Source organism: Musca autumnalis, unplaced genomic scaffold, assembly GCF_047663935.1.
Source record: "Musca autumnalis isolate F117 unplaced genomic scaffold, ASM4766393v1 scaffold_4, whole genome shotgun sequence".
In the NCBI taxonomy this organism is placed as follows: Eukaryota; Metazoa; Arthropoda; class Insecta; order Diptera; family Muscidae; genus Musca; species Musca autumnalis.
This window is the reverse complement of record NW_027411977.1, coordinates 96,633,784-96,650,248: the sequence shown is the minus strand read 5'-3', so window position 1 is coordinate 96,650,248 and position 16,465 is coordinate 96,633,784. Positions and strand designations below refer to the sequence as shown.

At 38.7% G+C, this 16,465-nt stretch overlaps 1 protein-coding gene across 2 annotated transcripts in view; it reads right to left on the bottom strand.

Annotated features, from left to right (window-relative positions):
• LOC141402173 (uncharacterized) overlaps positions 1-16,465 on the bottom strand; it is a 40,814-nt gene that overhangs the window by 6,222 nt on the left and 18,127 nt on the right. The window contains exons 2-3 of one of the 2 annotated variants that reach the window (XM_073982991.1): positions 9,154-9,526; positions 8,551-8,685 (exon numbers count right to left, since the gene is read on the bottom strand). In XM_073982991.1, coding sequence (XP_073839092.1) covers positions 8,551-8,685; positions 9,154-9,526 — 508 coding nt within the window. The remainder of the gene's footprint in view (positions 1-8,550; positions 8,686-9,153; positions 9,527-16,465) is intronic. The other variant, XM_073982992.1, reaches the window with a different exon arrangement.

Genomic DNA, 16,465 nt, shown 5'->3' with positions numbered 1-16,465 from the left:
AAATTAATGTTAAAAGCGATATAATCATAAGTTTGGCTTATATATAACGTTTAAAAGAAAGGCGAGGGGAAGGTACCTCAACTTCTCCGAAATTCATAAAAAATACATAACAACGGCAAACCTTGAGCTTTTGCTGCAAATTTAATGGAAATCGGTTCAGTTTTATTGGAGGTATAACATATTTCGAAAAGCAGCCGTAGTCGGGTCTTTAGGCCCCAATGAAGTATCTTGATTTTAAAATAATTCGTAAATTTTTAAACCGACACATTCGTAATATTTGCAAATATAGGGTTTTTTTTAATATCGCATAGGGTACCGCGTTCCTTCTGGAATTCAATAAAATATGTAGCCCATTTCGTGGGCCATTCCTGTACTTTCCCTGACAATTTCAAGAAAATGAGTTTAGTAGTTTTGTATATCGTCACCATAAATGCCCGAAGACATGGAAATCGAAATTCGTTTCTTGAAGTAATCTGATACATAAAGCTAAAATACATGCTCTGGCAAAATTTCAAGCTTCTACGTTCAAAAACAACGATCCTATTCAAGAAATGACATTTCGGAAAATGGGATAATATCGCAGATTTTGTTGTAATGGAGGATCTCAAAACTAAGCAATTTAGTGGTTTTGGTTTTGCTACTTATTCCCCTTCGTATATGCTCGATAACATCCCCTATACTCGCCTTCATAAAATTAATATTCCGTAAAACAGTTTTTAATTTTATAACGTTTTTTGCTTCTCCTGTAAAGTTTTGGTTTTGTGTGTTACGTCTTCGGGCATTTGGATCCCAAATAAGTAGGTAAGGTCTGAGACAAAACTACAATTGTCTCCCAAATTAATTTCCAACCCGATACATTCGTAATTATTGCATTTTTAAAAAATAGGGTATAGGAGAAGTACCCCGTCCCATCCAAATTTCAACAAAATACGTAGTCTAGTTTCACCGGGGCCATCCCTATATACTCTATGGAAATTTCAGGAAAATCAGTTCAGTAGTTTTTGTAGAAAATATTAAAATTGTAAAAAGTGGGCGTGGTCAAAAAAAGAATTATCCATATCGGCCCAGCCTCAACTGATGCCATTACCAACGAACGACATTTGATTTTTATTTATATAGATTTTTCAATAGAATATATCTAAAAAGTTCCACGGGGTTCCACTATTCTAATGGTACAGAAATTTAGAGGACTAACTGCGACGCCGAGGAATAGACCCCATATAACAATACTGCCCGTACGGTATTACATATGTTCAGTATTTTACCTACAATAATTTTCCGATTTAGCTGAATATTGAAATATAACGTTTTTTAGGAAAAAAGTACATATCTCCTTACCAAAAATTGTCAATATAAGTCCACATCTTGATATTTGGCCCCTATATAACTGTCATCTCAAGTGCTCCTTGAATGTTCGCAATCTTTATAGAGAAGGTGCAGTTTACGCATTGGCAGATGTACTTGAAAAGTACAAGGCCGACATTACTGTCATACAGGAAATACGATGGAACGGGAAAGGCGTCACAACAACACCTAAAGGTGACGCACTGTATTATAGCTGCCATGACACAAAGCATGAGTTTAGTTGCGGATTTGTAGTTGGTCGGTGGTTAAAACATCTGGTCTCCAGCTTCGCCCCAGTGAATGAAAGACTCGCTGCAATTCGATTAAAAACAAAATTCTGCAACATCAGCTTTATTTGCGCTCATGCTCCCACTGAAGACAAGGACGAACAGACCAAAGATATATTTTACAAGCGCTTAGAAGAAACTTATACTAGGCGATTTTAATGCCAAAGGAAAGGAGAATATCTTTGGCCCAACGGTTGGGAAATTCAGTTTCCACAGTGAAACATCTGACAATGGTATGAGGCTGATAGACTTTGCAGCTGCAAAAAACATGGTAGCAGTACCAGATTTAAGCATCTCGATATTCATAATGGCACCTGGCTGTCGCCAGATCAAAGAACAAGAAATCAAATTGATCACGTTGTGATAGATGGAAGATATGGATCAAGCGTGTTGGATGTACGATCGTTCCGATGTGCAAACATAGGCTCGGACCACTACCTTGATGCAGCAAAGGTACGTACCACATTAAACGTAGCAAACAAAGTGCGAACAGACACAACACGGAAGTTGGACATCGGTAAGCTGCAATCACAACAGATAGCCACAGCATATTCTACCCAACTGGCCCAACTGCTTAATCAAAGCACTTCTCGTCCCGATAACATATCAGGACAATGGCAAAACATTGCCCACTCCATGCAAACAGCCGCAAAATCAGTACTTGGATACCAGAGACCTTCACCAAGGAATCCATGGTATGACCAGGAGTGTCGTGCTGCTACCGAAGAGAAAAATGCGGCATATAGGGCTACTTTACAATCAGTAGCAACGCGTAGCGCACGAGAGAGGTATCGGGAGAAAAGAAGAGAGGAGAAACGTCTTTTCCGCAGGAAAAAGAGAGAGATGGAAAAGCGGGAGTGTGAACAAATCGAGATGTACAGGAGGCAGAATGAAGTCCGAAAAGTCTACCAAAGAGTGAAACATCAAACTGATGGCTTTGGAATTGGCACATCCTCCTGTAGAGACCAGCAAGGTAATCTGGTAACTGATACCGTGTGCTAAGGATATGGAAAGAGCATTTTTTCAAACTGTTCGTATCCAATAGTAGCGGAGTCGACGAAGATACCACAGATCCAATCCAAGAAGACGGTATTGAATGTATACCACCCGGCCAAGATGAGGTAAAGACAGCAATAAACCGGCTGAAGAATAACAACGCAGCAGGAGCTGATGGCCTATCAGCCGAGCTGTTTAAAACCGGAGGCGACACGCTGATAAGGTGTATGCATCAGCTAGTTAGCTCCATCTGGCAGGAAGAACGCGTACTCGACGATGGGAACCTGAGTATCCTGTGTCCCGTCCATAAGAAAGGAGATAAGACTGTATGCTCCAACTATAGGGGCATAAGTCTACTCCCTATTGCCTACAAGATCGTGTCAGGGATATTGTGCGAACGACTAAAGCCTATGGTCAACAAGATAATTGGACCATACCAATGCGGCTTTAGACCTGGCAAGTCCACCATTGACCAGATATTTACCCTGCGGCAAATCCTGGAGAAGACCCAAGAGATACAGATCGACACCTACCACCTTTTTGTCGATTATAAAGCAGCCTTCGACAGCCCGCTGCGCTCAAAGGTATTCCATGCAATGTCTGAATTTGGTATCCCCGCAAAGCTCATTCGGCTTTGTAAAATGACTCTAACTCACACAAGATCTTCAGTTAAAATAGGAAAGAACCTCTCCGAACAGTTTTGTACCAAAAGAGGTTTCCGGCATGGAGACAGCCTTTCGTGTGATCTTTTCAACATCCTGCTAGAATAGGTTATACGAGCGCAAACGTCAAAAGAAGTGGCACAGTCTACACCATGCTGATGATATAGACATCATGGGACGATCAGTAAAAGAAGTAACCGATACCTTTATCAAGGTCGAAGGAGAATCTGCTAAAGTGGGTCTGGCGGTAAACGGCGAGAAGACCAAGCTGATGGTGTCGACGCGCAATGCGTTCATTAAGATCGGACCAACTGTTGAAGTTGGTTCCTATAATTTTGAGGTAGTAAAAGACTTCGCATTCCTCGGCGCCGCCGTAAACACAACAAACGACATCAGTTGTAAAATAAAAAGAAGAATTGTATTGGCCAACATATGCTACTTTGGCTTAAAATAGCACTTTAAAAACAAAGCCACAACTCGTCAAATAAAAATAACGCTTTACAAAACTCTGATACTACCCGTGCTGATATATGGTTCCGAAACCTGGGTACTTGCGCAAGCAGATAAGGCCGTGCTTGGCGTGTTTGAGAGAAAAATTCTTCGAAAGATCTACGGACCTATCTGCTTTGACGGTGTATATCGACGTCGTATGAACCACGAGCTGTAACTGCTATACAACGACATCAATAAGGCGTTGGCTAGGCCATATAATAAGAATGAGCGATGATGAACCCGCTAAAAAGACGTATAAATATGCGCCGCTTGGCGGTGCACGCAGAATTGGCAGGCCAAAGAATAGATGGCGCAGACAAGTGGATGAAGAGATGACAAGGCGCGGCATTTCAAAAAGCGAAGCACGAAACAGAGAGAATTGGAGATCTTTTTTTAGTTCGGTCTATGGAACAAATGTTCTGTAATCAGTGTTCGAAAATAAACACTATGGTATCGTACCGTACCGTTCTGTACCGTACCAAGGTGGATAGGTACACTACGATAGTGTACCGCTCCGGAACACAAACACTAAAAAATATTTTAGTGATACTGTACCGGAACACAACGATAATCGTAGTGTACCGCATGCCGGAGCACTAAAAATCGTAGCGCTCCGACTGCGGAGGACTAAAAACCGTAGTGTTCCGACTGCGGAGCACTAAAAATTTTAGTGTTCCGACTGCCGGAGCACTACGATTTTTAGTGCTCCTTGGTACGGTACAGAACGGTACGGTACGATACCATAGTGTTTATTTTCGACTGCTGGATCACTAAAATTTTAAGTGTTCCGACTGCCGGATCACTAAAAATCGTATTGCACCACGTGTTGGAATACTAAAAAATAACAAAGGAATTATGTTTTCTTAGGAAAATGAAATATTTGGAAATTGTACCTGTAACTTTTTGTATCAAAAACAAAATTCCTCAGTGAATTCAGTTGAAGAAAGTATGTGGATTTTCCCAAGTAGACTTGTACGTTTGTAGACACTTATTATTTGGGGAAATTGTACCTGTTTCCGCAAGCAGGATTGTACATTTAAAGTCAACTTTATGATTTCGGGATAAATACTACCACACACTTATTATTTTGGGGAAATTGTACCTGTTGCCATTTGTACAAGAAACAATATTCATCAATTAATGATGATGATTTTTTTTCCTAATTTTCTACTAAAGCTCTCAACGTTTGTAACTAATTTAAAACACGTGCATTATATTTATTAATTTTTACTCGTCCCACAACCCATAAAATATTTAATTTTCCTAAGAAATTATAATTAACAGCGTTTCGATTTTTAGAGATCCGGCAGTCGGAACACTACAATTTTTAGTGATCCGGCAGTTGGAACACTACGATTTTTAGTGATCCGGCAGTCGGAACACTACGATTTTTAGTGCTCCGCAGCCGAACACTACGATTTTTAGTGCTCCGCAGCCGAACACTACGATTTTTATTGTTCCATTCTTTCGATTTTTAAAGATCCGGCAGTCGGAACACTACGATTTTTAGTGATCCGCAGCAGAACACTACGATTTTTAGTGCTCCGCAGCAGAACACTACGATTTTTATTGATCCAAATTTTATTTTTTAATTTGTATTTATTAAAAAAATGATAAAATATTTAATTTTCCTCACAAATCATAATAAACTCATGTATCCACAGTCAGAACACTACAATTTGTAGTGCGCCATAGTACAACAACCGAATCAATGTTTTTCATATTTTCTACTTAAGTTCCCAACGTTATTAATTAATATGTATACATACATGGATTTATCTCAAAAATTATAAATATTTAATTTTCCTCGCAAATCATAATAAACTCGTGTGTGGTACATTATCATTACGTTATTTTTTAGTGTTCCGACATGTGGTACACAACGATTTTTTAGTGCTCCGACTGCGGAACACTACGATTTGTAGTGTTCCGACTGCGGAGCACTACGATTTTTAGTGCTCCGACTGCGGAGCACTACGATTTTTAGTGCTCCGACTGCGGAGCACTACGATTTTTAGTGTTCCGACTGCGGTACCCAACGTTTTTAGTGTACCAAAATGTGGAACACTACGTTTATCGTTGTGCTCCGGAACAGTATCACTAAAATATTTTTTAGTGTTTGTGTTCCGGAACACTAACGCTAAAAATATTTTAGTGATACTGTTCTCGGAGCGGTACACTATGTTAGTGTACTGTTTATTTTCGAACTCTGTCTGTAATGGGCCAGTTAATTAAGTAACTGTACCTTCCATTGAAAGGCTTTTTAAGGTTTCTGGCCACATTTTTTAATCAAATTGACTGAAAATTGACATTTTGTGATCTTAGTGAGTAAGGAGCGTGCTTACTATTGCACCACGGTGGCAACCATCGCCTTTAAAATTAGTACAGGAACATCTTTGCAACAAAAGACCCGACCACGTCTACTTTTTAGAATACGCTATATATCTCCAAAACTACTGAACCGTTTTTCATGGAAATTGCAGCAAATATTCAAGGTTTGCCAAAGTAATGGATATTTTTATGAATTTCGGAGTAGGTGGGATACCTTCCCCACCTTCTTTTTTTAAAACCTATATATGCAAACCTTATGACCATATCGGTTTTAGCATTACTTTTGGGAGACAATGGGGTTTTGTTTCCGGCCATATGTACATACTTGGAGTGCAAAACAAAAAATTCGACCAAGCCCACCTTTTTAAATATGTTATATCTTGAAAACTAATAAACACGCCTACTCTATTCAATACATTATACTACTAAAACTTCTGAACCTAATTTCATCAAAATTTTTTAGAAAATGTTCAAGAATGTCCCGTGGTAAAAAAGGCTATATATTTTTTATGAATTTAGGAGGGCATTTGTTTTACAATCGCTATATTTTCTAATCTTATGAACGGATCGGCTGGCACATTTATTTGCGAGATCCGAAGTCGTATATATTTATACCCTCAGCATTTATGCTAACGAGGGTATATACACTATCATACGGGCAACATGTGCCTCATCGAAATAATGGTTTTGGACCAGTAGTATGTTTGGACGAAATCAGTTTCAGACAATTTGGAGTTGATTTAGCAATGTCCGTCCGTCTGTCTGTCAGCCTGGCTGGTGCGCACGATAACTCTCGAACGGATGAACCGATTTGGTCCAAAATTTGGCTTTCGCAATATTTTGTCCAAACTTAGTTTTAGTTCGAAGATGGGTTATATCGGTTCACTCCTCCCGGTACGTACCCCACAAAAGTTCGAAAATGTTCGGAAAATTTGTGCGCACGATAACTCTTGAAGGCAGTAACCGATTTGTTCTATACTTTGCACATCATGAAATTTGTACAAAACTTAGACGAGGTTCCAATATGGACTCAATCGGTCCACGCCTTCGGATACCTCCCTCACAAAATTTGGGAAAAGTTCAGTTTAGGACCTGCTCTCGAATCGTTTTGATTTTTGTTGCAACAACTTGTATTCACGGCCCCCCATACGACGGTACAAGTTTCATCAGGGGCAAAACCATACTTCCTGAGAAAATAGCCTGAAAGGTTCACAAAACCCCAATGACACCGTGTGTAGTGGTTGGAGCGCAAGACAACTCTCGAACGGATCTGCCGATTCGATCCAAAATATGGCCTTCATAATATTTTGTCCAAACTTAGTTTAAGTTCGAAGATGGGCCATTTCGGTTCACTCCTTCAGGTACTTCCCCCACAAAAGTTCAAAAATGTTGGGGAAAATTGTGCGCCCGACAACTCTTTAAGGGAAGGACCGATTTGGTCCATTCTTTACGCATCCTAATATATCTACCAGATATAGATCAGGTTTGAATATGTACTATATTTGTCCATTCCTTCGGGTACCTCCCACACAAAATTTCGGATATGTTCACTTTAAGCCCTGCTATCGAATCACTTCTTGTTGAAGCAACTTGCATTCGCTGCCTCAATTACTATGGTAAAAGTTTTTTTTCAGTTGCAAGTCCATACTTCCTGAGAAAATGGCCTGAAATATGTAAAACCCCCTATTGCACCCCCATGGTTTATGTCGGTCCATTCCTTTAAGTACCTTCTCCGCAAAACGTTTGAATTTTAATCCTAATCAACATTTTTATCGGTTCATACGCCCAAAATAAGTTTTTTGTGAAAAAAAAGGGTTTCAATTTACACAGGCTGAGGGTATATCTCTGTCGGCAAAGCCGACTGATACTTTTTTACTTGTTTTTCATACACACATACACGCAGTGGGATCCTATAAACAATATTTGACCCTATTTAGTGTAAATTGATATAATTTCTTTTTCGATTTTTGGCCAGGTTTTACGGAAAATTGGACACTGTGCTGTGTTCAGGACATTTTCTGGAATGTGCCGTTGCACATGTAGGCATGCATTTCGGAATTGGTACGATACCTCAATTAATAACTCGGTTTGAAAATGTACACGAATAAATGAGGTAGAAAATACATATTTGTTAATTGTAAAGTATAAAATGTATAACAAGTTGACATTAGAAAAAACTACAGATCTTACAAATTAATACTACAAAAATACTTTCTAGATTATGAAAATATACCAAACATTTCGAGTGACACTCCCAGTGTGTGCACCACGTAGCATTTTGTAACTATAAAGAAAAAATACGACCTATTTATTGATGGTTACAATGATTTAATTAAATTTAAATTAAACCGGAAACTTATTTTAAATCTTTTCCCAATCTACCAAATATCTTTAAAAAAATCTAATTAACAATAAACAAAATATAATTTAATGTTTACCTGCAACAGCGGAAACTGCACTGTCATCGTCCGCACTAAAAAGACCAGCCGAAATGTCGTCTTTAATCCAATTCCAAACACCATTTACCATACCCCATACCTTTGACTTAGATACATCGGTCGCAGCAGTTTTTTCTATCGAACCAAACCAAGCCAAGCAATTAATGAAAACAAAAGCAAAACAAAACAAAAAAACGTCTCAAAATTAATACCTTTTATAAATAATATATTTTTATTTTACACAATATCTAATAAAACGAATATGATTAGCATTGTGTTGAAAACATTGTCATGATGTTGCAAACAAAGCTTTTGTTGCAATATTGGTTTAAACAATAACCATATTATGGTTAAATTCACTATTGTGGTCAGAGAGGTGATCGGATATATCGATTGTAGTTTGAGTTGCATAAAAGCTGGAAAAATGTTTGTTTACAACTGCATACCCTCTTAATTAAACTAAATGAAATTCGACAGTCGTATGCCAAAATCGACAGCAATAATTAAACTATCTATTAAAAATCGTAATTTCGCCATTTCAAGTTCAAATGTTAATGAAATGTTGATGAATGTAATTGTTGAAAATAAAAATAAAACACTTACCGGCTGCAGCATCATCATCAGCATCAAAAAGTCCGGCCGAAATGTCATCTTTAATCCAATTTAAAACGCCTCTAACAATACCCCAGACACTAAAAAGCGACTCATCTGACGATGATTGTACAGCATTTTTTTCTGCAGCATCATCATCGTCGATATCTTCATCGGAATCATTTTCAGTGTTATCAGCATTTGTAGTATTTGCGGCAACAACTTCCGACTTGACCGTTGTTGTTGTTATCACATCGTCACCATCTTTGCTAACGGATTTTGTTTTATTTTTTGTTGTGATTTTAGCACCATTTACAGCTGTTGTTAGACAACAAATGACCAAGGTTATCAAAAGTAGTTTGTGAATTCGGGATTTCGTTATCATCTGTTCGAGAGAAAGAAAGAAAACGAAAAAAAATGAAAACAGAAATAATATATGTACGTGTGTTATCATCTGACCATTGAATATGTTATAACAAGGTGAGACGATGAAATGTTAATTTTGAAGTAACCAACATCGGCAGGTATAATAATCATATTTCGTTTTAAGTTTTTTATAAACGGTTCTCTATTCATATCAATCTTAAAATATATATAAATGTGGGGTACAATTACATGGTCGTTAAACTTTAAATGTCTATGTCTTATATTCCACGTCAACGCAGACTAGCCCGTATAACTTTCTAAGTAACCATATATTACCACGGGTAGTATCAGTGCCTTATAGAGTCTCTATTCACTTTCCCATCACCTGGAAACTCGCTTGGTACATAAGTTTTCGGAGAGTTATTTATACCCCCAATCTTTAGGCCTACGCTTATATATGACCGGACTTAACAAACCCACTGGGTTTCAAATGTCATTTCCCTTGGGTACACGTCAAATAAATCCTCACAAAGAAGGTTAACCCTGAAAAAAGCTATTTTAATACGACCAAAAATGTCACATCGAGATAATTGTTTTGGAGCCCAAGTATGTTTGGACGAAATGACTTTCAGACAATTTGAAGTCGATTGCGCCCTGTCCGTCTATCCGTCTGGTGCACACGATAACTCTCGATAGAATTAACCGATTCGGCCCAACTTTGCACCAAATTTAGATCAAGTTCGCTGTTATGGCATATGGCGGCTACCACATCCCTCACAAAATTTCAAAAATGTTCTCAAAACCTGTAAGAAAGTAAACGATTTGGTCCAAACACATCGTAATATATCTTCTAGAAATATATCAGGTTTTAATATGGACTATATCGATCCAATCCTTCGAACACCTCCGCAACAAAATATCAATATTGTTTTAAATTTGTTTCTTTTGCAGCAGTTTGTTGTTGTAGGAACGCAAATATGTTCGTTCGTATATTTTTTCAGTTATCTAGTTCTGGTTTCTCTGAGTCCACATTCAAAAATTCTGCAGCCTGGACAAGCTGTGTCCATAAAAATCAGGATTCAGATGAGTGGATTTAGTTGGACAGTTAAGCAAATACATGGTGTCGTGCGGTTCCAAACCTCATGCAGGACATGTGTAAGGCATTGTTCTATCAATTCGTTTCCAATACGAGTTAAGATAGCTGCATCGTCTGGATCTTAATTGAACCAAAAACACTCGTCTTTGCCTTGGTAGCCGATGTACTTCTGCTGCAATGGATGGGGGATGTTCTTCAAGTACGTGAATGACACTGTTTGTTTCAATCCCACGGCGGCGAGTTCTTCGATACCGGATTGACCTGGAACCAAATAACACCCGTGTTCCTGCCAACGGTTGTTACCTGTTTATATTTATATAGTTTTTCTGTATTGGATTCTTTTGTTCCGTTCCGGGACGTATAAAAACCCAGGTTCAATACTCCGTGAACACAGCCGCAGTAAGTCGTCGTCAGATTACGCGACACCCCCGCAGTCCAATCCCTGAAAATGTATCCTTTTTACAATTTCATTGCAATGGACTCCGATGTAAGATCGAAGAAATTGTGGACTTCGGTGGTGCAGGAAAACAAGATCAACAACAAGTGCACCTTACAGCGTTGTGATGGTTATAACGTACTGAGGAAGGATTGCCCCAGAAGTGGAGGTGGGGGATTAGCTTTCCTACTGCACCAGTCTGTTCTACACAGACCTATCTTGCTTGAGCCTGGCTCTAATGACCGGTACATGGTCATTAGAGCCAGGCTCGATTCCCCGGCCAGACAACATCAAAAATTTCAACGGTGGCAAAATACCCCTCAGTAATGTTGGCAACATTTCCTGAGTCTTTCAGCCATGTAAAACTTCTCTACAAGTGGTGTCTTACGACACGCCGTTCGGACTCGGCAATAAACAGTAGGTCTCTTATCATTGAGCTAATATGAATAGGGGTGCACTCATTGATATGACAGAAGTCTCCCTTCTCCCGTATGGGATGTTTGTGGAACAATTATTATTATAGCAGTCAGGTGTGGAACTGCCTAGGTAGAGTTGCTTGATGTATACATCCCGCCGATAAAAATGTCATACCCGTCCGGTCTTGGGGGACTTTAATGCTCATCATGAATTATGGGATTCGGTTCTACGTTTTGCATGGTCAACGAGGACACCCCTACCAGAATTAGGGGAGAGTGTCACACTTCGCCAGACATAACCATTGTGTCACCTGGTCTGATAAATGACTTCACCTGGCAACCCGTCATTTTTATTGGTTCAGACCATCTCCCCATAATTGTTTTCATCAGCAGATCGCCCAATTTAATCGCCTCTGAACGCCGAGTTTCACAGTGTACACTAATCACCGCTTCAGAGGTCTGCTCAAACCTTCTGATATTCGGGTAGCAGAATTAACGTTCCGAGACATCTTCACTGCAGCAGGTGCTCATCGTATACCTACTGGTCGAATACCCGAAGTGAGACCAAACTTCCTGGGAGATGCGATGAGCAAATGAGCGTGATTACCTTCTTCGTGTCAACCCCAGTGACCGCAGAGTCAGGGGGTTGACGCTAGATGTTAACAGGTTGTTCGGGGAGCTTAAGCGGAACAAGTGGTAAAATTATCTGAAGAGTTGAACGTTAAGAACGTTGAGCCGTAATAAGTGAATTGTGGGCAATGGTTAAGTCACTCTCGAACCCTAGAAAGAAGGAAGACAGGACCTCAGTCAAGTTTGACGACGTTATGCTGACTGATCCGAAGAGGTACGCAAGTTATTTCAGTCGACAGTTTGTGGTTAGTGACGGGTAACCACAAACTACCCCAAAATTCTAGGGGTCACATTCGCCACAGCAATCTGTGTCAAGCTTAGATGTAGGAACAAGGTCCTATATATAGTGCGATAGGTCGGTCTGTGGTAAGCTATACGGCGACAGTATGTTCCGCGAACATAAGTACAAAGCGAAGAACAAATATTTAAACCTGTCAGAATGCTGCCCTGAGAACTGCGACAGGGTGCCTCCTCATGTCTTTAGTGGGCCATCTACCATTCTACGTTATTCCGTTTTTGTAATAAATGATTCTACATAATCAATTCCAGATAATGGTGATCAGTGTATAGCGTTAAGTCAAAATGAAGAATAAATCATTGAAGCGAAAAGCTAACATCGGAGTTGTTTACAGACGGAAGTCGAAATGGTCCTTAGCATCAGCTGATTATCATTTAACCGGAGGAACTTTTCGAAAAAAAATACTATCGAGTGTAGGTTCAAACATAAACTATCACTTTATGATCCAGTGTCAGCTACTTTCATTATACCCTATACCACAATGTGGAAAAGGGTATTATAAGTTTGTTTTGGTAAAAATTCATGTAACACCGCGAAATATTCGTCGGAGATCCCCAATGTGGTATACCATTCTTCATATCTCGACGAGATAAAGGGTTTTTGAGATGTGTGTCCGTCCGTCCGTCTGTCCATTATAAATTGTAATCAGTTGTAGGGTTCAGACCAGAATAGATCCCTATTTTTGTTGGAGATGATCGTGAAAATTTAGCGGGTGAAAAGGACCAAAAATATAATTTTTATCCAATTTTGTAGTTGCTCTGTAGGTCGCAATAATAGTCCGATAAATATGGTAAGAGTATATGACAAAGAAGTAGCTTGCAATTTGAGATGGCGATCAGATAATATTTAGAGGGTTAAATGGACCAGAACTTTTGTGTGAAAATTGTGAAAAATGTTAATATACAGATTATATCTTTGTTCCTGAAAGACACATTCTTCCCTTGTGAGTTATATTTGGAAGACAATCTCTTGACCTTTGCACTGATGTCGATTACGTTGATGTACGTCATCAACAGAGCTACTGCCTAATATATCCAGTTTTTTGTTTGTAGTGTAGTAATTAACACTCAATAGGCCGCAATTATAGCTCAATAGTCACGAAATTTTGCACTAGGTAAGAGTTTAGGTAGAAGAAAATACCTATAATTTTGCATGATGATCTGATATTATTTATTTAGCGGGTGACAAAGACCATTACCTTTGTATGAAAAATATACAAATTTTAATTTTGTTCCATATTTTAATTCCTGGAGGGCATATACCCTCAAAGTAGCCTACATATGTAATAATAACTACTGACCTTTCCCCTGATGCAAATTGCAATAATGTGACTGCTAGATAACGGGCCTACTGCCTAATATATAATGGGTTTTGTGTAGAGAACCACAATTTCCTCCCATGCTACAAATTGTCTCTATCATGACAAAGAAATTTTCAGTTCAGTTGTCAAATTGGATTTTTATACAAATATTGCAACGACCCCACCTATTTTATACCTCAGGATTTAGGGTAAGGGGATACAAACAAAATACGACCAAAGATGTGTCTCATCGAAATATTGGTTATAGATCCCAAGTATGTTTGGACGAAATTAGTTTCAGACAATTTGGAGTCTATTTAGCCCTGTCCGCTCATCTGTCTCTCTTAATGTCTCGAACGGATGTACCGATTAGAACCAAATTTTATACATCGTAATATTTTGCCCAAACTTTGTTTAAGTTGGAATGTAGACTGTGTCGGTCCACATCTCCCCCAAAAAATTTGTTTTCGAAAAAATGTGTGAACGATAACTGGCGAAGTGAGCAATCGATTTGCTCCGAACTTGCCATATATTCCTTGAAGATATAGATTGGATAAGACTATATCGGTCCACACTATAGGGTACCTCACACACAAAATTCGGAAAAGGAGAAATTTAAGAGTCCTCTCGAATCGTTTTGAGTTTTTTCAGCAGATTGTACTTGTGCCGCAAATCCGCAAAATATCTCCCAAGGGGATTTTCTGATTGGTCGAAACTTTACACATCGTATTATTTCATCCAGTCATGTGTCAGGTTGGAATATGGACTATATCGGTCCGTCCTTCGAGTATCTCCCACACAAATTTGGGAAAAGCGCAGTTTGAGGACCCGTATCGGATCTTTTTAATTATGTTTTTTTTTTTTGAAGAAGGTTGTTTTCACGGTCCCTATTCTGGTCCCTTTTCAGGGGTACGTCATACTTCCTGAGATAATAGTCCAGAAGTTCTTTTCCAAAACTCAGAACATAGCTTACTAAAATTGATTTGGTATAGCCCCATATTACGATACCTGCAGATTCCACGTATTTTAGGTGTATTCCAAAACAGAACCTGATATTCAAAGACAATTTGAAGATGTAGCAGGAGCGGCTAATAAATGTGAATTTTCCAGTGTTCGAATATTTTTTTAGAAATGTATAATTTATGTACATATGTATATATTTTTCCACAAACATCCCAGTAAAGACAATGGAGGCTTCTCTTATATCAATGGATTCGTATTAAGTTACTGATATGTGACCTAGTTTTTATCGCCGAGTCCGAACGGCGTGTCCTTAGTTGCCACTTGTAGAGACATTTCTCATGGCTGAAATACTCAGGAAATATCGCCAACAATACTAAGGAGTATTTTGCCACCGTTGACAATTTGATGGGAATCGAACCCGGACATTCAGCGTGCAAGGCGTTTGCACATAGCTAATTGCTACAGGTTGTGGTGTAGGGTATCAAATGGTCGACCCCGTCCGACTATAGCCTTTGCTTACTTGTTTTTTTTTTTTTTTTTTGTCTGGAGACATTCAGTTGCCCTTGTCCGCAACCAAATTACCAATCCATCGTATTTCTTGTATCGGTCCTACTTGCAAAGTACACCTACCAGTGTTAACGCACTCACGCACCTTCCCTATAAAGAGTTCGAACATTCAATGTGCAGATCATTGCCCTTAAAATGTTTGCGGGTGCCGTCAATTTACTCGTAGAGGGGTAAGTTTATCTATGCTTTTTTCATAGTTCGAAGTATGTATTTTGGAGGGGTGGGTTACTAGCCCAACACCCAACCCAAGTTTTTAAAGTTCTTATGGGTGAACGCGCGGCACATTTTAGCTCACTACGTTCAACGGGTTATTTGGCAGATCCCTAGGTTCACCAGTATCCACTTGAGATGAAAGAGGGACGAAGATAAGTGCTGGGCTTTGTAATGCCAAAGCCGGTCAGAGCCGTTGCTTGGCATCTTTCATAACCTACGTCACCCACCCGCCTATGTAACTTTAATAGGACTTATCGACGATCCACACATAATTCAATTCAGAGTTACTTTTTAGCCCTGGCTATAGGTTTTTACACCACACGATGCCCATTAGTATCAGCTGTAATGCACGATCTAACTTTGGGACCTCACACAAAGTACTATCGAGTGTATTGTCCAAACATAAACTATCACCTACTATTTTCGTTTTAACATCATGGAAAATAACAACAGCAATTGTTAATTTATGCAAAAAAGAAAATACAACATTTTGTTTTCAGGAAATTAACTTAGTTGGGAGTCATAACTCAACTGTGTCTCAAAACAAACAATGGAAAAAGTTATTGCGAAATTCTGGTTATCATAATTTAATTTGTAAATATTTCATTTGGACATTATGAATTTTGAATTTGGTACATATTCTTTACTTTTACCACCAACGTTTTTAGATAGTGAAATCACAAAACATCTGCTCTGATTTTCTGATGCGCTTTGTTGTTTTTTCTGTTATTGTTTAAAGTTTTGTTCACACCCATACCCGAGTATTGTGTAATAATGTGCGAGACTGATTTTAACCGACGTGCCGCAATGGGAATGACATAACTAATGTGTTAATTTCAAAAATAAAGTGATAAACTTCGAATTTCACTTTTTTCTTTTACGACTTTTATTTGAATAGATTATCACAGCGCATCTTGAAATGATCATCATTTTGATCTTCTCGTTAATATTGTGTCTTAAAAATCAATCAGTTTTTTATGTGTGTCTTTTTTCGCACAACATTTAAAGTTTTGAATTGGTCTTGATCAATTTCACTTTT